The sequence below is a fragment of the Bos taurus genome, chromosome 5 (genome assembly GCF_002263795.3).
Source record: "Bos taurus isolate L1 Dominette 01449 registration number 42190680 breed Hereford chromosome 5, ARS-UCD2.0, whole genome shotgun sequence".
In the NCBI taxonomy this organism is placed as follows: Eukaryota; Metazoa; Chordata; class Mammalia; order Artiodactyla; family Bovidae; genus Bos; species Bos taurus.
Genome location: NC_037332.1, coordinates 63,212,204 through 63,236,826, shown reverse-complemented (window position 1 = coordinate 63,236,826; position 24,623 = coordinate 63,212,204). Strand labels below are relative to the sequence as shown.

Below are 24,623 nucleotides of genomic sequence, written 5' to 3'. Positions count from 1 at the left end.
TTCTGTTGCCAGGCTCGGAAGTGCATCATTTATTTTAGTCTGCGTTTGATGCACCAGAGATGAGTTTCATGACTCTCACTAACTAGCCAAAAAATACAGTCTCCCTTCCCAGGAAGTACTAATGGAATTCTTAAGAGTCTAGTCATTCTGTGTTAAAAACACCTTTTTCTTTCTGTACCTTGACTGCTGCCTTTCTTCACACAAATGTTCATTCCTTAAGATTTATTCCTTGGAGAAGCCTTTTATGACATCCTTTTTCTGGGCTAGCATGCTAATTTAGTCTTCTGTGCTCCCATTACACCTGATAAGACTGCCTATTGACTAGTTTGTCTCTCTCACTCAAGATCAGGATCTTTGTTATATTCATTTTCATTTTTTAAGCATGGAGCACCTGGACATAGTAATGCTCAGTTAATATTTGTTAGATTGGACTGAGCCAAACAAGAGTGCAGATTAGAAGTCAGTCCTGAATAGGTCAGGATAGGACTCCCAGGTTAGGACATTTCCCAGCTTGGCACCTTTATATTTAAATGTTTTACAAAGAAGTAAGGCAGGTCCTTCATGAATGTAATATCCATACCCTGATGGCCTGCATTTTCTTCCATAGACCTTCTCCACCATGCCTCATGCTTTCTATTTACAAGTGGATAACCAGTCTATTATTCAGGAATATATTGGGAGAGGGAATGACCATTTTATTTATAAAGTTCTTTGAGCCTTTTGAAATGAGGAAGTCCAGTACACACAAAGTACAAAATAGCTATAACTGTTTGAGCTAGATAGATATCCAAATACCTACCAGACGTGAGAGCAGTACAGCCCCAACTCACTTATGGATGCTCTGTTTCAAGGTTTTTATGCCATCTCAGAAAGCGAAGGTGACTGCAGCATTCTTCCTGAGCTAAAGATGGAGGATTTTCAATGTGTTATTTTAAGTGAATTTATCTTGGAATAGTTTATTATTTAGACCAGAGAACTGAACTATCATTGTACTCATTATCCCCCATGATGGTTACAGAGAACTATGGGAGGAATTCTGCAAGTAAAAGGTTCTGATCTATCACCATCCCCAACGGCTGTCATCCTTCAATTTTGAGAAGTTCATCCTCATTTAATAAAAAAACAATGGCTCCCTTGGAGTGATACGAAAATCAGCAGTAAGAGTAAAAGAATTTAGATATCTGAGCACTTTCTCTTCCTAGTGTAATTCTCCCAAGAAAATCACAGTTTAGGGAAGCAAATGACCTTAAGCTATCCAGCTCAGGGACTTCCGTAATGGTCTAGCGGTCAAGATTTTACCTTCCAATCCCTGATTGGAGAGCTAAGATCCCACATGCTTCATAGCCACAAAACCAGAACATAGACAACAGAAGCAATATTGTAACAAATTCAAAAAGGACTTTAAAAATGGTCCAGATAAAAAAAACCACATTGTGTTCTATTAAAACATATATATATATCCAGCTCAACCTCTTGCCTAAATCCTTTCACAGGTGAAGATAAGCATAGGTCATATTAAATGGCTTGCCTCAAGGCAGATTGTTCCTTAGCAACAGAAAAGTGAAAGTGAAGTCACTCAGTCGTGTCTGACTCCTCTCGACCCCATGGACTGTAGCCTACCAGGCTCCTCCGTCCATGGGATTTTTCCAGGCAAGAGTACTGGAATGGGTTGCCATTTCCTTCTCCAGGGGATCTTCCCAACCCAGGAATCAGAGCTGGAACTATATCCCAGGTGTCCGCCCTCACGCCAGTTAGCTCCTGGATGATACTTGGCTATACCCAAGTCTCTGATGATTGTGTATTTGTGAGAGAAACTGTAAAAGTGCAAAAAAGAACCAAGTGACTAAACACAAAAAGGAATTGTTTATAAAATTGTGTTTCCTTTTAAGTTTCAGGCTAGAAAGGCCATTTTTGCCACTTCTATAGTCCACTAAACTTCCTTCTTAGGACTGGGAGGGAAGGGCTGTGGCAGAGATCAAAAAGCCCTAGAAAAGCAGGAAGGAGACAGACTTGAAAAAGGAGAAAGGCAAACATAGACCAAGTCAGTTGTCCTGCAGCTACTGAGGGTCAACCCGCCTGTTTATTCTTGTAGGTGGCCTTACAGAAGCTTCGGAATTGCTGTGTCAAAAGGAAAAAAAAAAAAGGCATAATGAAATAAAGCAAAATAGCTAAAATAATCTTATTTATTTTATTCTTTAATTTGGGTAGAGAGGAAGGAAAGATAGGCAAGGTGAAAGGGCACTCTCTAAGAAACGTCTTTAGAGCATTAAACTACATGGAGATGACATTTTTATAGGATTAAGCCAGGAAACAGCATGGTGTAATAGTTGGGAACATGGCCAGAACTCCCTGAGTTTGATTTTATCTGACCCATAGAGGTGTGCTGAGTATTAAATGAGTCAATACTTGTAAAGCACTTAAAATGGAACTAGGTGCATCGTATGTGCTGTATTCATGTTTGTTAAATAAATTTTTAAAAGAAGATTGAAGGTGAATGGATACATGCATATGTATGACTAAGTCCCTTTTCTAACCACCTGAAACTGTCACAACTTTGTTAATTAGCTATACTCCAATATAAAATTAAAAAAAAACTTTTAAAGCTTATTTACAAAAAAAAAAAAAAGATTAAAGGTGAACCAAGAAAAAAGTGAGGTTCCTTCATCCATTTTTATGTCTAAAATTCATTACATCAGGTATAAACAATAAGCAAAATGAGTTGATATGCAAACAAAAAATAGTCAAAAGATGTCCTCTCAGGTAGTAAGGGAATAGACAGAGTGACAAGAATGTACGAATGCTGTGTTAGATCGATAAACTAGGATTCAGGCCCAGGCAGCTTAACTGAGGTTCTTAACTATATTGTCTAAATGCTATACTTTAAAGCACAATGAGGATACTAAGTGGATAATCCCTTTAAGTTGTCTTCAAGCAACTTAGAATTTTATAAAAAGGAATTTTCTTGAGCTTTTATTAACCTAACTTAATTCTAGGTTGACCACCTACTACTTGTGTCATGTTGGACATATTACTTAAATTCTATAATTCTGTTTCCTTACCTGTAAAATGGAGATGTAACAGTAGAGCCTACCACATTAACTTACTTTGAATTATAAATTTAAAAATGTGCATGAAGCTCCTGTCACTTAAAAGGACTAAGTTAATATTGGTCTTAGCCACTTATATTTGTTCAGTAACTGCTCACTAAATTAGCAAAACTTAATAAAATTGGGGGGTGGGGGCAAATTTGCCTGGGGCCAAAAAGCAACAGAAAGGAACTCAATCACTGATATAAGATAGTTTACGACTAAAACTGTCCATGACTACATTGGAATAGTGAGCTTTCCATTCCCATTTCTCACAACGCAGATTATTCACGTTTTAAATAACGGAAAAACTTTAAATTCTGATCATCATCCACTAAATTAATTTTTAATACCTTTAAGATGATTATTTAACCTATCAGGAGCTAAGAGAGAAGGTATTTAAAATCATAACTGGGGCCTTCTTATCTAAGAAATTAAATGAATAAGCATAATAGCAAGAGGGCTTCCTGTCTGCACCTCTTAGAGGTAATGTAATCAATCCCCAGAGCTAAGTGGAAAGTGGGAGAAGAACAGAGGAGATAGTACTTCAGACAGCAAGGGCTCAGTAAATGTGGGTGGCACAGAATAGAATAGAAGTGAATTGAGAAGCTGCATGTTCAGACCATGACAGGTTGGCTCCATGAAATTGTTAAAGACATTCTGATTTCATAAAAAAAAAATTAGCAGAACTAAGTAAATTTACACAAGAGCTCCTAAACAATATACCCACAAATGTGAAGAGCCATTATCCCCCACCTTTCCTGTACAATTGAATTAAGTTCTAGTTTAAAAGTTGAGTATAATTTGGCTATATTTCTTACTTTCAATCAATGGCAGTCAAGTGAGAAATCTCTGTTCAGTTTATGTCTGCAAATGCCTTGAGCATCTACTTATGTCTCAGACACAGTGGAAGGAGAAAAAAAGATTAAGTTATATAGTATCTGCCTTCAAGGAGATTGCCATCTAGCAAAGAAAGTCAACCCAATATCCAAGTGATTTTCATAAAAACAGAGCATGAACAAACTGTAATAGAAGTAAAAATACAAGCTTTGAGCATTAAATGGAAGGCAAGTTCTCTTCTGCTCAAGGAATCACAAGAAAGTTCCTGGAGGAGGAGGAAAAGAAAAGCAAACCATTTTTCAAAATGGTTTTGAACCACGGTTTCAAACCATCTTTCAAAAACCATAAATCAAAAAACCATTTCTATGCACCTTAAAAACTTCTTTGTTGTGTCAGGACTGGGGATAGCTCATGACACTCCAAGCAAAATGTGACCAGGAGTATTTGCTTAGCTTGTTCAGGCAGATAGATATGCTACTTTTTTCCCACTTGTAATAACCATTGTTTGAAATACAGCTAGTGCCGTCAATCCAGTTATCAATTTCATCCATCACTTTGCCCTTCAAGCTATAATGAGTGAGTCAAATGCTTCAAACCCAAGAAGACGCCTGGAGTCCTTTTCGGTGAAGCCGCTAAACTAGAACTGAGTTACTGTTCTCCCACCCCTAAGCTAAGCAGTTTTTCATTCCGTGGTATTTCTTTGTGGTTATTTTCTGTTGGTGTTCAATAGGAGTTTAAATTTCCATCTTTCAGGTTCAAATTTGATGCTTGATCTTCTGTGAACTCACAGTGAACACTTTACTTAGGAATCCACCTTTCACCTTTAGAAAAATGGCTGGCCATTTTTCTAGCATCTTCTATTTTAGTAAAAAGATATTCAGCTTGGTTTTTTTTGGGGGGGGGAGGGGAGGGGGTGTTTTATTTTGTTAGTTAACAGATAACTACTGCTCTTATCAGAGGAAATGAGTACTCAAGAAGCCACCAGATTCCTTCTTTCATGTCTTCAAGGGTGCTAAATAGATACACTTTAAATGATTTTTAAGGTAATAATTTATGAATCACAGAATTCTAGCAGGTTAAAAGCTTTTTATTCAATGCATCATCAGTTTTAAACCTCAACTCCTTCTCTATTTAGAGGCTACTTCTGGATGGGAAAGAATTGTATTTATAATTTTCTAATACTAAGAGGTAAATATATTATAGAAATTGTTGAATGTGAAGTTTTCTCCACAAATGTACCATAGATTATTATAGTAAGTGTATAGAAGATTGCTTTTCCTGGCTTTTTCCTTCCTTCATTAGAAGGACTGCTGCTGAAGCTGAAGCTCCAGTACTTTGGCCACCTGATGTGAAGAGCTGATTCATTGGAATAGACTCTGATGCTTAGGGAAGATTGAAGGCAAAAGGAGAAGAGGGTGGCAGAGGATTAAATAGATAGCATCACCAACTCAGTGGACATAAATCTGAGCAAACTCTGGGAGACAGTGAAGGACAGGGGCTCCTGGCGTGCTTCAGTCCATAGGTCACAGTCAGACACAACTTAGTGACTGAACAACAGGAGCATAGAAAATTGATTTCCCTGGCTTTGTCCTCTGGGACTCAATTACATTATCGTCTATCAACATTTATGGTGTTCACTTTCAACAGAACACTTTTCTAAGTGCTACTGATGTAGATACAAAGTAATAATTGACCTTGCAACCCAAAGACCTTAGCATTTCCAATAGTGTGTGTGTCAATCGCTCAATCGTGTCCGACTCTTTGTGACTCCATGGACTGTAGCCCAACAGGCTCCTCTGTCCATGGAATTTTCCAGGCAAGAATACTGGAGTGGGTATCCACTCCCTTCTCCAAGGAATCTTCCCAACCCAGGGATCAAACTCGGGTCTCCTGCACTGCAGGGAGATTCTTTACCATTTGAGCCACCAGGGAAGCCCCATAGGGCTTTCTGATAGGATTGGGGCTAAATGACAGACAGGACAATTCCAGATGCATAAGGTCTGCAGACACCCACGTGCCCAGATGATCATCAATGAATTTCTTATTCATCCAATCAGTTCATTTTGGCTCTATGCTAGGTTAAGAGATGGGGGTGAAAAACGGATAAGACGTGGTTCCTGCCTCAAGCAGTTCTACCTACACTTTGGACAGAGACAGATATGGCAAAAACTAAACTACTATGTGAAAAAATATGCTACAAGAGGAAGGGAGGACTAAGTACATGGAAGCCATGGAAAGTTTTCTGGATAGGTACATGATGCTTGAGTTTAATTTCGAGGGATTAATAGATATGTTTAGCAAATAGAGCATTGAGGGAATCACTCCAGACAGGGAATGCTGCCTGTGTTCTGTCTAGATCTAGAAACAAACGGGAGAGATGGATGCTCATATTCATCCATTCTCTCTCTGTCTCTCTCTTACTCACTTTAATATACACACACACACCCACTCACCCAGGCATTCACTTCTTTAAGTATTAACCCCAAGAGAAATTATGGAAGAAACTCCTCCCAAACATCTCCAACTCCTCAAGTTTTATTTCTTTTCTGGAACTTGTAAAAACTTTGGCACTTAATTTTCTTACATTTGTATGTATCTGAAATACACACACACACAGAATTGCATATTCCTAGAAAGAACCTTAGACCTTTTATATTTTTATAAATTTTGTGCTTAAAAATTCTTGTTGCATGAAATAAATAATAATTACTGAAACTATTGTTAGGAACTGATTTACTAGTAGGGATTCACATAATTCAAGCTGAAAATTCTTAGTTACTTCAGTGTCTGAGGTAATAAAAATTCTGAGATGACCAAAAAACAAACAAACGCCCCAATCTATAAGACTGGAGACATTTTCCTAAGAGTCAATCTATTGTCTCTTCTACCCAGCGGTGGTGGAGTAGTTCTTAGAGTATTCCCTCACTATAGATAGAAAAGGAGTTCTCAAGAATCCCAGGGGTTCTCAAGAATTCCAGGCAGGGCTTCAAACTGCTGTTACACTTCTCTGCATGTTCCAGACCTCACTGAAGTTTTTCCTAATATTCATTCTGGGTCTTTCAAGTCATATGTGCACCATTAATCAGACCAATTGTTGACTGTGTGACATCTGCCTTTTTCTCCCTTTCTCCCTCTAGCTTATTGTAGTTGATGATTCTTGTTACCAAAGCTTGAAACAATGCCACCAGAACTTACCAAAATTGTTCTTGGTGCTGTTAACATCCACTGAGTGTGCCAAGTCTGCTACTAATTGTTGCCAAAGGCTGCTTCAGAGCTGCAGGGGCCCAATGTGTCAAAGGTGCTAATGTCTGTGCTACTGCCTACAGTGCCCAGGCACTTTCCATCAAGGGCACATTAGCCAATGCCAACTGAATATCCTGCCAATATCACTGAAACCTGCCAGTGTGGGCACCATGACCAACTGCTGGTGCCCAATGTTGAGGGCACCAATATCTGCAATATGGCGCCATCTCTGCCTGCTGATGAAGTTGCTGGTGCCAGTTCTGCTAATTCCTTTTGTCCCCAAGTCCCAAAAATGTTTCATGATACAGATTTCATATTGAAGCTTCTTATTCTTAAGGCATGATCCACAGGTGCTGAGCCAGGGTCCAGATCCTGAAATCCATGCAGAATCACCCATCTCCTTGAACATGTGTCTGTTATCCTGTTAATCAAATACATATGCCTAGGCCACCTTCTTTGACCAGGAGAGTCTTTTGAGTATCCTGGGTTGTTCATTGAAAACAGACTCATGCAAGACCCACCCTGCAGTTATCCATACGTTCCCATGCTTGACAGATGAATGCAGTCCTGTTCAAGCTGAGACCCATGCCACATGGGTGCAAATCAAGTTGGCAGAGTCCCATTCCAGGCTAGAGAACAAGGAGCACTTTATTTTGTGTTTCAGGAAGTTGTCTGGAATTTGACCACTTCTCACCACCTTTCCTCGAGCACCCTCACCCTGTCTCTCTTGGGTTACTTCCCCAACTTCTGAACAAGCCTTTCTGCTCCTACCCCCTTGCTTCCCTGTGCACTCCTCTCAACACAGCAGCCAGAGTGACTGCTGAAATGTAAGCCAAATCAGGTCACCACTCTGTGCAAATTCTTGCACTTGCTCCCTGTTTCCCACAGAATGAAAGCCAAAGTCCTTACAGTGCCTTCAAAACTTTACAGTATCTGGCCCCTGATTACCTCTCTGACCTGTTCCCTGCCCACCTCTGCCTGCACGAGCTACTTCAGCCCCGCCCCTGGTTTCCTTGTTATACTGTAAGTGGACATCAGCTCACTTCCTCCTGAGGGCCTTTGCTGTACCTGTTCCCTCTACTTGAATCCTCTCCCCCGAGTTGCCAACAAAGCCAATTCACTCTCTTTAAATCTTTGTTCAAATCTTGCCTTCTGAATAAAATGTCCCCTAACCACCCTATTGAATACTACATTTCAACTTTAAATCAACCCTGAATATTCATTGGAAGGCCTGATGCTGAAGCCGAAGCTCCAATACTTTGGCCACGTGATGTGAAAAGCTGACTCACTAAAGAAGAGTGGAAGATGCTTTGAGAGATTGAGGGCAGGAGAAGAAGGGGGCAACAGAGGATGAGATGGTTGGATGGGCATCACCAATTCAATGGATGTGAATTGATGCAAACTCTGGGAGATAGTGAAGGATAGGGAAGCCTGGTGTGCTGAGGTCCATGGGGTCACAAAGAGTCGGACACGACTGAGCAACTGAACAACTGAACAACAACCACCTGTCCCCATGCAACCTCCAGAACCCCCAATCCTCCTATTGTACTTGCTCTTTTCACAGCACTTATCATTTTCTGACATAATTTCTCTACTTTTTATGCTTGTCTATTATTATCTGGCTCCCCAGTTAGAATATAAACTTCACAATGCCTAATACTTTTTTATGTTCCATTCACTGATGCGTCCAAAACAGTGCCTAGAATACAGTAGACATGCCTTATGTCTTTGCTGAGTGAATAGATGGGTGAATGGATGAATGGGTGGACAGATGGATGGGTGGACAGATGGATAGATGGATGTGTTGTGGGTCCTCAACTTTGTAACTCCTATTTTTTGTGTGACCTTTTGTATGATATCCTTTATACTTCCCCACCCAAGCAGAACATAAGTTATTCATTTATATACTCCTAACTTTGGTTTTATGATACATTTATCTGTTTGAAGTACTTCAGTGGGTATGTTATTATGCACATGCCTGGAGGCTCTGAGAAAGGACATGGTTTTTAAATATCAAATAAATAGAATTGGCATTCAGAAGGTTCATTATCTTCTGAAGACACAGGTTTGGGGAAAAAAATATTTTTTAGTTGAGACTAATAACAAGCAAACAATTTTCTTGATTCATAGTAGCATTTAAAGTTTCTGTTTCAAGAGCAAAGCAGTGTTCTACATACCAGTGCACTACATAAGCATTGTAGGGACACGGATGTCAGCAAACATGTACTATCAGAGGGGGGAAAAAGAGGGATTCTGTGTCTTTTGTTAAATAGAGTTCATATCAGTGGTGGAGACTGTAATGTGAGTGATGGTGGGCATTGTTCAGCACCTTATTCTAGTTGCAGTAAATCCTCTCCATCTTTAATCTGAGACCTTGTTTCATAAAAGAACTTTGCAACAAGGAAATAAATTAAAACAAATAGTGATATATAACAGAGGGCTGTAGGGTCAACATGATCTCAACAAGGATTTTAGAAATGAAAAGAGGGTGAAAGCATGTTCTTTGATTGAATTTTCAAAAACACCCCTTTTACCAAAAGCTTCAGAGAGAAGTACAATAAAAATGATTCAATAAAATCATTCAGCCCCAGTGACCATGTTTACATGTGTACCGTGCAGTGGTTGCACTGGTCCTTTCATCCACGTCCCCACAGATCTTGCCTCGCAGACAGCGGCCAGGTTCTCAGGTGATGCTCCAGAGAGCAGTTACTCTGTGTGTGCACAGAAGAAACCTGATTAGCAGTCTGCTCACACTGTTTGCAAAGCTATAAAGAGGCTGCTTTATGGTTGTTAGTGTTGTTATTGTCATTTTTTTCTGCCACGATTTATAAAACTTCTCTTTTTTGGCACTTCACTCCTTTAATTTGTAATCAATCCAGTGCCTTTTAGGAAGGGTTACGCCCCTAACTCTGATGGCTAGAAGGTTCGCTAGCCTGGCTAATGCTTGTTTTGTTCACCAAACATCTTCATTGTGCTATTGGAAGTTTATCACCACACATCTTAAAAACCTTTCTTATCTATGCACTTTGTCCATTGCTTCCCTTCCAGTTTACTCCACTGTCTAAGACTTGTCAAAATAAGGAATGCCTCAGGCCCTCTCACGGAGAAGGCAATGGCACCCCACTCCAGTACTCTTGCCTGGAAAATCCCCTGGACGGAGGAGCCCAGTGGGCTGCCGTCTGTGGGGTCACTAAGAGTCGGACACGACTGAGTGACTTCACTTTCACTTTTCACTTTCATGCATTGGTGAAGACAATGGCAACCCACTCCAGTATTCTTGCCTGGAGAATCCCAGGGACGGGGGAGCCTGATGGGCTGCCATCTATGGGGTCACACAGAGTCGGACACTACTGAAGTGACTTAGCGGCAGCAGGCCCTCTCATGGCTAGACCTTAGTTTATTTCTTTTATTCATTAAATAGAAATCACAGGGCATAAAGTGATAGTATCCAGGCCAAAGCGTTTCACTTCCCCTTTATTCACACAAAAGGTAGTACCACGTAATATTCAGGTATCACCTCTTCATGCTCCTGCACTGTTCCTAAAGCTGGGAATCTGCAGTTGTCTGAACATTCAAGTATGCAAAATCAGCAAGGCTCAGTTGGTGGTGGGAAAAATTAGAGGAGGTACTATTATCTGCAATTAAGTCCATGCTGCTGCTGCTGCTAAGTCGATTTAGTCGTGTCCGACTCTGTACGACCCCATAGACAGCAGCCCACCAGGCTCCTCTGTCCATGGGATTTTCCAGGCAAGAACACTGGAGTGGGGTGCCATTGCCTTCTCCAGCTATTAAGTCCATAGTGACATCTAAGCACGATTCACTTACCTCTGAGTGTTTAAGATTCTCCCCATTCTTTTGCAGAAATTGTCTCAATAATAGGGTCTTATTGCAAACCAATGGGCTTCAAGAAACAGATTTGTATATGTTACATGTCTCCCTCCACTGCTGCCGATACACAACACAGAGGCTTTATCACACCCTGCTTCCTAACAAGAGTCACAGTATATTAATCTTTCAATTCCACAGAAAGAATATCATTACATGAAGGACCCAGAGTCTCAGGCTCCATAAAGGGCATTTTCCAAAAGATCACTTAAAACCCCTCACCATGAGATAATGTGTATGAGATCACTTTGGGTTTTTAATCTCATATGATTGTTAGGTGATGTTTTTATCATTGATAGTCCTATGCCTTTGGTGGACATGCCTCTCCCAGCAAAGTTATGACTATGACAGCACTTAGACGGTGGTAGATAGACTTTTTTTTCTGGGGCTCCATGGTCAGCGGATCTGCCTTCCTCTTTTATGTTCAATCAGTCTTTTAAGAGCCACTGATGAAATAGCACAGTGATGTCTGAGCCCAGGTCTCAAAGCCTATAGGAGATCTGATCCTTGCGCTACTTGATAGACCTGCATTTAGACTTGGCAGCACACTGTCCGTTAGCACTGCTTGACCTGGCTTATTATCAGGCCTACTGCTAGTCCAAGTCTTGGTTAGCAGCAGGACAGAGCAGAAGAGGCTGGAACAAGGAGCAGGGAAGTGGGGGAGGTGCCTGACCATGTCAGCCATCTGTGTGACAAAACTCCTATCGGGGAGTCTGAGAGTACAAAGTATATCCAGGTAGAAAAGAGATGCCACGATCCACTGCAGCTTCATAGGCAAGTTTAAGTTCCTGACACATTGAGGGTGTTGCACCAGCAGGCTCACAGTAAGTGGTAGTCAGGTTTGTGTGTATCTGGGGAGCAGCATGTCATACGGAATGCTGCCCTGCCCAGATGAGGACCTCCACCTCACATATAAGGTTCCAGCATTTCACGTATAAGGATCCAGCTCTCACCAAGTCTCAGCAAGGCAGCTTCTTTTTTTTTTTTTTGTAAGTAGCTGCTTTGAATACAGAGATCATTAACCCCAAAATTATCTTCGGCTATGCCTCTCAGCTGTGATTTCCAAGAAAGGCAAGCAAAACCCCCAAGGCAAGAGACAAGCCCTCTACCCCACTCCAATCTCCACGGCACTCTTGGACTCATTCCTTTATGTCTCTGACCTTCCTCAGCCACGAGTCCTCATTTGTCACTCCTTTCCTTGCCTTTTCCTTGTGCTTTCTAAAACCTTCGTCTCCCACCTTCTCTTCCCATACAAACTCTTCAAAAGAATCATTTAGATTGCACTTTCTATGTCCTTATCTCTGACTTACATTGCAACCCAGCACAGCCTAGCTTCTGGGCTCTTCTCAGCAAGATGCCAGACCCCTATGAACCTTTCTCCCTCCTCCTCTCAGCAAACCTCTTCACTCATCCCAGTACTGCGGCCCACAGCCTCCATACAACTCTGCTCCTCTCTCTTCTCTTGTTGTCTTGACTATTCTTTCTTCAGTCTCCTGAGTATAATCCTCATCCTTTACTTTGAAAATGTTGGTTTGTCCTCAGGCCACTTCTTTTCATACTACATGCTCTCTTCAGTCCCATCCATGCATGACTGCAGCTCCCACTTGTGATAAAAATAACTAAGATTCATCCAGAGCTTCTTTGTGCTGAACACTGAACTAAACAGGACTTGCATTATATTGTTGAACATTTATGGCAACCCTCAGAGGTAGATATTCTTTTTTATCTCTCATAATACTTATCAGAAAATGGATGCTTAGGAAGGTTGAAGAGTTTGCTCAAAATCATACAGCAGTCTGTGCTGCTGCCTCAGACTTCTCCCCCAAACTTAACATTGCTATTCCCCAACATCTTTAAATTCTCACATCTCAAAATTATTCATGTCACTTTCTTCTATTTTCTTTTCTTTCTCAGCTGGTAATACCACCAAGTATCAGAGCTAGAAACTTGAGGTTTCCTACATTTTTCCACCTATTATCCCTTGCAGTGTTGTCACAAAGGGATGGTGGTGTGATTGACAGAAAGATGCCAACAAAGGCAGTTAAAAGAAATGAAGTTTCTTTTAATGGCAACAGATATGAAAACTTATGGCTTCACAAAATTAAAGACAGTGCAGTGTACTGTCAAATGGAAGTACAGGCTTCCTTTAAATGTTCTTCATGAAGTTACCGTATTTAATTTTTAATTCTGTTTTTACTAAAGGCTAAGGCTCTGAATTAGAGACCTCCTCGTGGTTTAGAGAGTAGAATGCTTACTTCTCCCCTGTAACAGTCTGACAGTGAGCAGTCCAGGTTTGCATGTGGACTCTGCTCTATGCAATTCTGGAAGGACTCAGGACCCAGGACCTTCCATCTCTTGTTCTATCATCCTCTAAAGTACTACTGTTTAAAGTGTGGTCCACAGATTGACAATGTCAGCATTGCCAGGGAGCCTGTTGGACATGCAGAATCTCAGTCTCCCTTCAACCTGTTGACTTAGAACCTGAAGGTTAAGGTCTCCCATATGATTCTTATGTACATTAAGATGTGAGGAACATTTCCCAAACTCTATAGTATTGTTTTGCCCATGGGACCAAAGCTAGGCTGTCAACACAGGTGTTTCAGCTCAAGAGAAGACCTGCCCCCGACCCCATAAAAAGGAAACTCTAGAGCAAAGAATCTTTTAGGATAAAGGTGATCTGAAGTTACATTAACACTTTCAGTGGCATCCCATAGGCTCAAATGTATTCTCATAGAAGCAACCAGAAGAAAAGCTACTGTATCACATATCTAGTTAAGTAGGTATGAGCCTAATTGAAGCCTCATTACTGTGGAAGAAGAGAGAATAGTTTTTGATGGACAACAATGGGTCTCAATTTTGTAACACTCTCAGACATAAAAATATCGGCCAAATTTGTTATTGAATTTTTTAAGTTCCTTATTCTCTTGATCTAATTACCATGCCAGTGTCATAATGCCAGCTTCATAACTTGTTGAATTGAGAACTATTTTTTAAATTTAATCCCAAATCTATTACAATGTAATTCCATTTTCTCTTATTTTTATTTCCTTTTTCTATTTTTGTTGCCTTCCTCTTTTATATTTTTCATCTTGTGGCTCTATCAGTTTATAAGGTAGTATCCTTGTCTGAACAGACAAAGCTGGTCTCAGGCAGAAAGGATGACAGACAATAAATATATATGTATGTCCATGCATATGTGACAAGCCCAGAATATTTCAAATAAAAGTAACATATTAAGATAAAATAAAGCTATAGTGATCATGTGATCTTACAAAAACCTTCTGGGTCAGTGGTTTTCAAATATTTCTTTTTTAAGCTTTCTTTCTTCTTACCTATGTAAGACACTTAAAATATGAGTTATTCAACTGAAGTAGACCAGGCAGTTTTAGAACCTCAGCTGTTTAGCTGTCTTATAATGGCCCCCTTGAAGCCCTAGGACACTGCAGAGCACTGTCCTAGGGTCAGTGATCTCTGCCTGCTTTGTGGCTTGTGATGTTAACAGCGTGTTCCCTCTGAGGCCAAGTTTGCTTTAAGAGGCTCCTGGAGGACAGTCAGTGCCCATTTGCAGAGAATCAACAAGACATCATGAGCAACAAGGAAGATCTTTGATGCAATGTACCAAGATATCCTCATTTTCCTGAGACAAGCTTTCTTTCCTGCTGTCTCTGATTGCTATTCCAGCTTAGGTTTCCCCCAGACTTTGGGATTCAACTAGTTGAATAGTATTGCCTTGTTGAGAACCTGTTATCATGCCTGCTCACCACTCTGCCTCTCAGATTACAGACTGTGCCTGACGCCCATTCATGTTCACAGTACGGCGGGCCTGGAAGCCCCTCGAGCTATCTATCCTTGTCCTGCCAGATGAGCCTGCTGAGAAAAGAGTATCACCACTGCTAATCTGAGAAAGCAGTCACCATGCTCCTTGTGGGCGCACTCAAGAAAAAAGTGTGGCTGACATCTGACTCTAGCCTAAATGTCCTATGAAATTGAAAGTGTTAGTCGCTCTTTGCAACCCCAGCAACTGTAGCCCGCCAGGCTCCTCTATCCATGTCCCATCTTGTACTGCATTTTTTTCCTTCTGCCTTTAGGTTTCTTTCCTCTTTACTGGATAAATAACTATGACACTAATTTGATATTAATATACAAATTATACAGTTGTAAGATTTAGAAACTAAAAGGGAACTTTGAGATTATTGATCTAACACCTTTATTTTATAGATGAGAGCACTGAAGCCTAGAGGTGAAGTAACTTGCCCATGGTTATACAACTAATAATGGTATAGTCAAGACTGCCAGCTACAGAAACAAAGCCCAGTGCGTTTTGCAATATGGCATGTGCTGTGTGTGCTCAGTCATGTCCAACTCTTTGTGACCCCAGGGACTATAGCCTGCCAAGCTCCTCTGTCCATGGAATTTTCCAGGCAAGAATTCTGGAGTGGAATGCCATTTCCTACTCCAGGGGATCTTCCAGACCCAGGGATCGAACCCATGTCTCTGGCATCTCTTGCACTGGCAGGCAGATTCTTTACCATTGCACCATCTAGGAGACCCATACGGCATATTACACAGCATACTCCCTAGAACTGGTCCTTGGTATTTAATAGTTTTAAATACTTGTAAACATTAAGTTAGGCCATAACAGGAAGCCTCATTTGTATAATATGTAGTACAAAGTACACATCTCCCCACAAATGGATGCCATGCCACTAAAATTAATTTGTCCTTTTGTCCTCACGTGTTCATTAAATTGGGCTTCCCTAGTGACTCAGTTGGTAAAGAATCTGCCTGCAATGCAGGAGACCCAGGTTCAATCCCTGGGTCAGGAAGATCCCCTGGAGAAGGAAAAGGCATTTTAGTAAACCTTTAGCAAATGGCTGCCATATATAAGATGCTCTGCTGGGCACATGAGAGACTACAAAAGTGGCTAAGACCTTGTTTCTTTACCAGGAGGTTGACAGTCTAACTAAGACAGATACTCACCTCTCTAACTATAATAGAAATCAAACTTTAATAGAGCTATAATAGAATTTTGTGCAAATTACTACAGAAACCTGGTAGAAGGTATGATTAGTTTTGACTTGGGAGTAAGGATAGCATTGGAGAAGGCATCATAAAAGAGGCAGCATTTGAACAGGATCTTTTAAGAATGGATAGAATTTCAACAGAGAACAGGGGAAAATAGTATTCCTGACAGAGGAAACGGTGTGAGCAAAAGTGTAGAAATATACTAGAAATACAGTAGATTATGCCCCAACAATCGTACTCATAAAATAAAGAGTTACTTAGTTTAAGATTAGTGAAAATACAGTACACTGATGTTTACTAGATGAGAGTCACACAGCTTGGACAGGATGCTCATGTTAACTTAGCTTTCCAAGTCTCTCTCAGTCATTTGCCAGTGAATTCATAAATTAAAGAGTTTGGAATATTTTATATGTTGACTTGGTTAGGCCACAGTACCCAGATATTTGGTCAAACACCAGTCTAGGTGTCACTCTGAAGGTATTTTTTAGGTGAAATTAGCATTTAAATCAGTAGACTTTGAGTAAAGCAGATTACCCTTTAATGTGGATGAACTTTATCCAATCAGAGAAAAACACTGAGGTCCCCCAAAGAAGTCAAAGGAATTCTTCTCCAGGCTGCCTTCAAGTTTGAGCTGCAAATTCTTCCCTGAGTCTCTAGCCTGCCCTGCAGATTTGACACTTGCCAGATTTCAGACGCATGCGTGTGTATATACACAGCCTATTGATCCTGTCTCTCTGGAGAACCCAGACTAATACAAACACCAAGAGTTTTGAAATAAGCAGTGACTTTATTAGTCCATGTTCCCCTCTATGTCAAAATATCAGTGGTTTATAGCAACAAAATATATGTATATTTTTTCTTCCTCATGATTCAGCTAACTTCAGGTGGACTCACCCACGCTCCAGAGAGCTCGGGTGGACTCCAAGCTGCAGCCTAGATTTAGGTCTGCTCCACAAGTCTTCATCTTTCTCGTAGGGCTAGCAGTTGTGTAACTACTCAGCACTTGTTTTTCTTATAATAGAGTATAGGAATGCAATAGGATAATTGGATCACAAGAGTGCAGAGGCCTCATCTAGAGACCGCCACACTGATACTTCTGCCTGTTCCACTGGCCAAGAAAGTACACAGCCAACATCAATGGGATGGGGTAGTAAGTCCAGCTATAGCAGGATTCAATGCAGATTCCTTGGCAAGGGGCACAGAGGTATAATTCTCATCCAGGAAGAAAGCAGAGAATTAGAAATGATTCAATCAACTTGAGGGACCTTGTTAGATATATTTTTAAAAAGTAACTGTCAACTGTGGAAAGGAGGGTATAAAGAGGTTAGCAGACATAAACTCTTTCTAAAACAAGGTAGAAAAGAAAAGGAAGCAGTGCAAGAGGAAAGAAGAATTTTGATTGGAAGTTGAAAAGATTAGCAGCCAAAAGACTCAACATATACAGTTTCAAAATAAGCATGGGCCTAATTTAGGGCACTAAGGAGGGAAGGAAACTAAGTTGTTGAAGACATATATTCAAAACTGCGCTAGGCAGCATGCATACCTTGTGTCTTATGATCCTTACAATACGGCAGTAGATACTGCTGTCACATTCCAAAGTTCATTTTGGAAGAAGAGAATTGAATTGAAAAACACTTTGTAAATCAAATGCAGAAGACTTGTTGGCCTAATTAGATATGAGGTAAAATGGAAAAGAGAAAGATGACTCCTAAGCCTCTACTTGGGCGATGGTGTGCAGTTGTGGTTCAGTCACCCAGTCGTGTCTGACTCTTTGCGACCCCGTGGACTGTCACACATGGAACTGCATATGGTGTGATGCTCCCCATTGACTTAGTTGGGGAAGGCAGAGGGAGGGCACTTGTGAGCCAAAGGAAACACATTTTGCTTGTGTTGGTGATACTATAGGACATCTATATGAGATATTTTACAAACAGTTGGAAATTTGTATCTTAGAGCTCAAGAAGCCAGTCCTAGAGAAACACTGCAGAAATAAAGGCAGAAATCATTCTGCATGGAATGCATGGAAATGCATGCATGGAAATTCCATGGAAAACACGGAAAATGATATTTGCAAAGACATGAATGTGTCTTGCACACAGTTCATGTTCATGGAATGGCTAGCAATTTAGCATACTGTTTAGACAAACTGATGTGTTTAATTATATGTGTGAGTTTACATACAGCAGAGTAGTATGAGATGAGGTTGAAAAGATAACTCTGTACTTGGTCTCAGTTGTCCTAGAATGCTGGAAAAGGACATTTGGGCTTTTATCAAGAAGGAGCTTCTATAGGATTTTGTGCAAGGGTTGACTTAAGAGCCTGGAGACTGATGTAGCATCATAGTATAAGCTGGATCAAAAAGGTGGGAGGCCAAGTGGAAGACTATTGCATTGGTTTTATAAGCACCAATAAGGACCTACACAGAGCAGTGGCAGGAAGAACAGAAGTGAGGGAACAGATGGGAGAATTGCTTTGAAGGAAATAATTGTGCAGCACAGTAACCATTCTGCATATCATTAAATACGTGTCAAGTTAATTTTGTAACTTCTTTCAGCACTAATAGCTTCCTTTCTTCAGGTGTGCAGAGCCTTCATAATTTATTGGTCATCTGCTCGCATATTTTTTAAATAGGGTTATAATTTCTATGAGGGAGAGACTATAACTTGTTTTGTTTCCTGCTCTTCTACAACATTCATCAGAATAGGCATGGGCTAAATGTTTAACGAGTGAGTGACTGAATGAATGCTGCCCCGTACACATCAATGTACTCATTCCCAGGTTCTCTTCACACTTGCTCTGTGGCCCTGCCCCACAGCCTGCCCCACCTCTCATCTTTCCACTGACTGTTTCCCTCCCCTCCCCACTTGCCTCCTTAAGGTTGGTCGGGAGAACTTGTCTCATAGGAGTAACCAGATTTCTGAGCAGTTTGCAGAAACTGATGGGACTTTTTTTTTTTCCAATCCTGCCTTCAATCAAGCTCAGTTGATTCTCTCTTTACTATTTTTAATGTTATCTCAGATATATCCAATAGCTTTCAGTTCAGTTCCGTTCAGTTGCTCATTCGTGTCTGACTCTTTGCGACACCATGGACCGCAGTACACTAGGCCTCCCTGTCCAACACCAACTCCCAGAGTTTACTCAAACTCACGTCCATTGAGTGGTTGATGCCATCCAACCATCTCATCCTCTGTCGTCCCCTTCTCCTCCCACCTTCAATCTTTCCCAGCATCAGGATCTTTTCAGATGAGTCAGTTCTTTGCATCAGATGATCAAAGTATTGGAGTTTCAGCTTCAGCATCAGTCCTTCCAATGAATATTCAGGACTGATTTCCTTTAGGATGGGCTGGTTGGATCTCCTTGCAGTCCAAGGGACTCTCAAGAGGCTTCTCCAACACCACAGTTCAAAAGCATCAATGCTTCGGTGCTCAGCTTTCTTTATAGCCCAGCTCTCACATCCATACATCCAATCTCACATCATATACATCCAATAGTTTTACAGTTATATAATATTAAAAATTCAGTTCCTATCCATTTAAGCGTCCATTTTTATTTTCTTCTCCAACCCCCACCCCAATTTAGTCTTCCCCCAAGGGACTGGTACCTCTCTCTTTTCTGACTCTAAATTCCCTAATGCTAAAGAAGGAGTGACTTGGGGGAAGGCATACTTCTTTATAGTTAATTGGGTTTGCTTTGCAGAGGTCTGGTGGGTTTCCCATCAGACCTTTGACTACTGCTGACCATTAACAACCTCTGTGTGGCAGGTGGCCACTGGGTGTTCTCTCAAAGGAATGGTGTGTGAATACCTGGGGTGACCTATGAAGACCCTACTGCACAGTTCTCTGGGGTGGGACATAAGACTCTACCTCAGCTTGATGCATCTAGACGCTCCAAGCTTGTACCTGGTATCACAGCTGGTGTGGGCAGCTTCTCAGATGGCTAGCAGAAAGACCTCCCTGGCAAGCTATTAATTTCAAACCTAATGATTCTCTCTCCATTCCTTATTCTCTTTTTTCTAGTTATTTCCTTGTATTAACTGGGACAGCCAGGGAGTTTCCTGAGGCTGGGGTGATTATTCAGGGTAGCAGAGTTGGTTCAGCCACCTCCTAATAAGTCCTGGAAAATGCCTCTAGCCCCAGTATTTTTTTAATTCTCTGTAGAATGTGAAAGTATTTGATACCTTTGAGCCTCTGCTTTTGGGTCCTAGTTGCCAATTTTACACATAGATAACATCCAGTTATTTGCAACTGCTGGTAAACATCATTTTGCAAATCCTGAGTTGTCATTTATATTTGTAACTGCTGTATAATAAACACTGAGTTAAGTGTTATATGAACAAACATCTAATGAGTAGCCAAAATGAGTCAGGCAATGTAAAAGTGAAATACAAAAATCTGATGCAGTTTGGACCCCAATGCAAATAATGAATTACATGGTAATGTCAAGGCAGAGGACATTTAAACCTTGAAATGGAAAACAGATTGGGGAGTGGAACAATAGGAAAGAGAAAAGGAGAAAACGAAACTTAAAAACGAAGTAGTAAATATAATCCCAGAAGAAGAAAAGAGAAAGAAAGGTAGAAGTACTTGAAAATATAATCGCCTTGACCTTTGATCATGTCTAGGAAAGAATAAAACAGCTACACAGGACATTTTGGGTACTTTGGGGGAATGCTAATACTAACTATATGTTGCTGCTGCTGCTGCTGCTAAGTTACTTCAGTCGTGTCCAGTTTCTGTGCGACCCCATAGATGGCAGCCTACCAGGCTCCCGCGTCCCTGGGATTCTCCAGGCAAGAACCCTGGAGTGGGTTGCCATTTCATTCTCCAATGCGTGAAAGTGAAGTCACTCAGTTGTGTCTGACTCTTTGTGACCCCTATGGACTGCAGCCTACCAGGCTCCTCCGCCCATGGGATTTTCCAGGCAAGAGTCCTGGAGTGGGGTGCCATTGCCTTCTCCAACTATATGTTAGGTAACATCATTTTGTCAATGTTAGATTTCTTGGGGGTGATGATACTGTGACTACGTTGGAGAACATCCTTGTTCTTGGGACATGCCAATAAAGCGTCAGGGATAAAGTTTCATGATGTCTGCAAATGGTCCAGGAGATATGTCTTTCCAGTAATTCATCTAAAATTTAAAATATAGATGTTGTGTGCATGTGAATGAGTGAGTGGGTATAGAGTGAAAGGCAAAAACCAAATGTAGTAACAAGTTAGCCTTTGGTGAATCAAGGTCCCGGCTATTCTGGAAGACATGGCCATGCACCATCTGTATCTCCCTTCAAGTAAGGACCTGCCAGGCTTTGGGGAGAGTGGTCACCAGACAACCTCCAGCTGTCAGCATCTCCAGGGTCTGCCTGCATGGCAAAGAGCCCACCCCAGAGTATCTCCTCCCAGGACAGCAACATCCACTAACAGAGAGGTGGGGCCCAAAGGCCCATTTCTATCTGCCATGCCCAGGATGCTCTAATAGCCTAAACTGCGCCAGAGCTCCAGTGGGTTCATAGAGACTTTATCAAGCTCCATCATTCTTTGGCCCCTCTTCTGCCCTAATAAACACTTTGCACCTCCCTCCAAAAGAAAAGGAATGAGGAAAATTTCAAAAATGAGGACACTGCATAGTGACAGAAAGCCTAACATGTTTGAGATTAAAATCTGAATCCCTGATGCTCAGACTAATTTTTCTCTGCTTGCCAATCAGAATCCTATAGATTTCCATTAATATTTATCTCCTTGAATCTAAAGGAAGCGGAAAATCTATGTTGCATTTTTCCCAGTTCTGCCATTCCCATCCTGAATTTCACTGAAGGACCACATCAAGTTGTTGAGGTGCTGGCTGTCCTTAATAAGTGAAGTATTCGATGTAAGGTGTGGCGTGCAAAGCAGCACAAGTCAGAAGTGAGTTACTTAAAAAACCAAGAACTGCAAATTCAACTAAAATTTCAAATAAAAGCCAAAAAACTAGAATAATCCATACAAAATTGTAAAGCCAGAAGTTTCTTGTGCTTAAAATTACTTTCACACTCCAATTTAAACTCAGAAACATTATGTTGCTGTCATACTTCTTTGTTCTCCTAAAAAAGTAAAAAAAAAAAAAAATCTGTATATAGCTGACAAAAAAATAGGAATCTGTCTGCCAGCGAGTTCTCTATTAATGTCTAACATACTGTAGAGTCTGCAGAACACATGGTCTTCAAACACTCAAAAGCCTCTTCTGTACTGGCTTACCACAGCAGTATGTTTCTCCAGCATGTTTTCACTACCTACAATACATGTCTTGCATAAGCATGAATTCCTTTGGATGTTTGAGTCATGCAGTATTTTCACATGCTTTGATGTTGTGCATATGAGAATTATCATCTACATTTTGGGAGTGCAGTTTCCTGTGCCTTCAGCACTGAATTTAAAACTGCTCGACTGACATCATTTTAAATTCCGTCCAACAGAATGCCAATAATGTCCACAACAGAAGTTTGACATATTTAGATCTCTCAAATATGGAACTGATTTAGCAGCTAAATTGGAAATTTCTGGGTGCATTTTTGAAAACTAATTCAGCGTGAAATTATTAATGATTTAGAATTGTGCCTCAAGTATTTTGGGTTTTCTCATTTTCTTATCCAGAAAGATCTGTTGCTTCATATCAGATAAATTTCCAAGATGCATTCTGTTGTTGGAACACAAAGTAAACACCTTAAATTAATCCTGACGTGATTTTCTAATTACAGATGAGACCCATCGGCCATGATGGCTATCATCCCACGTCTGTGGCTGAGTGGCTGGATTCCATTGAACTAGGTGACTACACCAAAGCCTTTCTAATTAACGGCTACACATCGATGGACCTGTTGAAAAAAATCTGGGAGGTTGAACTTATTAACGTAAGTTGATCTCTTAACGACACCTTATCAACCCTTGATGATTCTTACCATAGGTGGGTAGTTGTTTCTGTCTTCATAGCTGGACATCCAACAAGGATTTATGGATATGCCTTCTGTTTTGAATATATGTCTCTCTTGATTCTAGTCAAACTCCACAGTCATTATCTTTTGAAGTTTTGGAGTGGGGGACTAAGAGGACTCTCAGGGTGTTTCACATTATTTCAGGAAACCTCCCAAGCAGCTTTGGGATTTCCATTTTAAGAAATTTTGTCACTTTAGGATATGGATATGATAACAAATCAGCACCCATTCTATTCTTTGCTCTTATTCATTTTTTAAGACTAAAGTCATCATTTTTAGTTTTCTATCTCTGTTACGTTTGTCTCTATTCCTTAACTACATATATAAACCATATACTTGAAGAGGCTGCTTTTTGTTATTATATAAGCTGCTGTAATATCAACATTTTATTTTCCAAGGCTTATAACTAATTTTAAATTGTTTGTTTTATTCATACACTTGGCATAGATTTTCTGTAAAAACTGGCCAACAAATGTTGCCATGTATTTGAGCCCAAAGAGATCAACTAAATCTGTTTAACTGATTTTGATACTGATAGTTTTCTCATTTTGTTTTTACTGTTATTTTATTTCTAATGGTATAAAGGCATGAAAGAGTTGAAAAGATGAATAAGCATCATGCTTTCATATTTTATTTGGCATCATGAACATTTCAAAAGTGAGAAATCATTTAATCTTTTAGAGAATTTCTTAGACTTAAGTTTTATATTCTTATAACTGAAAAAAAGCATTCACAAAATGAAAGACAAAGCAAATAATTTCTTCCGGCTCAATAGCACTCTCTTCTACTCTTTATGGCATTTTTTCCTCCAAAAGTCAAGTCTCCTACACTGTATGTCATTAATTCTTTTAAATGATGGTTAATTAGTAGTAACTAATTATTCTTTGCTTTTAAAAAGTCTGTCTTTAATATCTTTTCTGGAACATCTATAAAAACCCTTCTTTAATTTAAAAATCACTTTAAATGGACAAATTCTTGGCTCCTTCTTCTAATGTGCCATCAACTACCCTTAGCTTTCTGTTCTTATCCTTTCACAAAAGCTTTCATTATTTCAGAAGGAACTCACTTTCTGACTAAAAGCTTCCGATTAATTTTGTTGCTAGTCTGTGTGGCAGTGGAAGCAACTGAGACTGTTTTGCTTTTCAGTTGCATCAAGAAGATTTCAGTTCTCCACTGAGAACTCGACACTCATGGCTACTCTTAGCCATTTAGTAAACGGGGCTCTTCCACAGATCAAACAAACATGCTTCCAGTAAGTCACTTTCTTGTCAATGATAAATATATCTATGTAACATCTTCTGAATAATATCACTTCCCACTGAAGAGTGAATACTTATTATAGATAGCTCATGAGTCACTCACCTAATATTAGAAATAATCTCTGAAAAAGAATGGATTCCAATAGAACTCTATTATCAAATGTTTTCATTGAAGCAAGGATCATTAAAACAAGACTACACGTCTCTGAGAAGTCAAGTACTGGGGCTAACAGTTAGGGTGTAGGCTTGGACCCACACTCTCCCCAGTGCTCTGTGTAGCAGAGGATTCCCTTCCGGTCACTGTGACCAGACCTCGTGGGTGCT

At 40.3% G+C, this 24,623-nt stretch overlaps 1 protein-coding gene across 5 annotated transcripts in view; it reads left to right on the top strand.

The window, feature by feature from the left end:
* Positions 1-24,623, top strand: part of ANKS1B (ankyrin repeat and sterile alpha motif domain containing 1B) — a 1,158,555-nt gene that overhangs the window by 810,241 nt on the left and 323,691 nt on the right. For all 5 annotated transcript variants that reach the window (XM_024992182.2, XM_024992180.2, XM_024992184.2 and 2 more), the window contains one exon: positions 22,807-22,959. In XM_024992182.2, the coding sequence (XP_024847950.2) occupies positions 22,807-22,959 (153 nt within the window). The remainder of the gene's footprint in view (positions 1-22,806; positions 22,960-24,623) is intronic.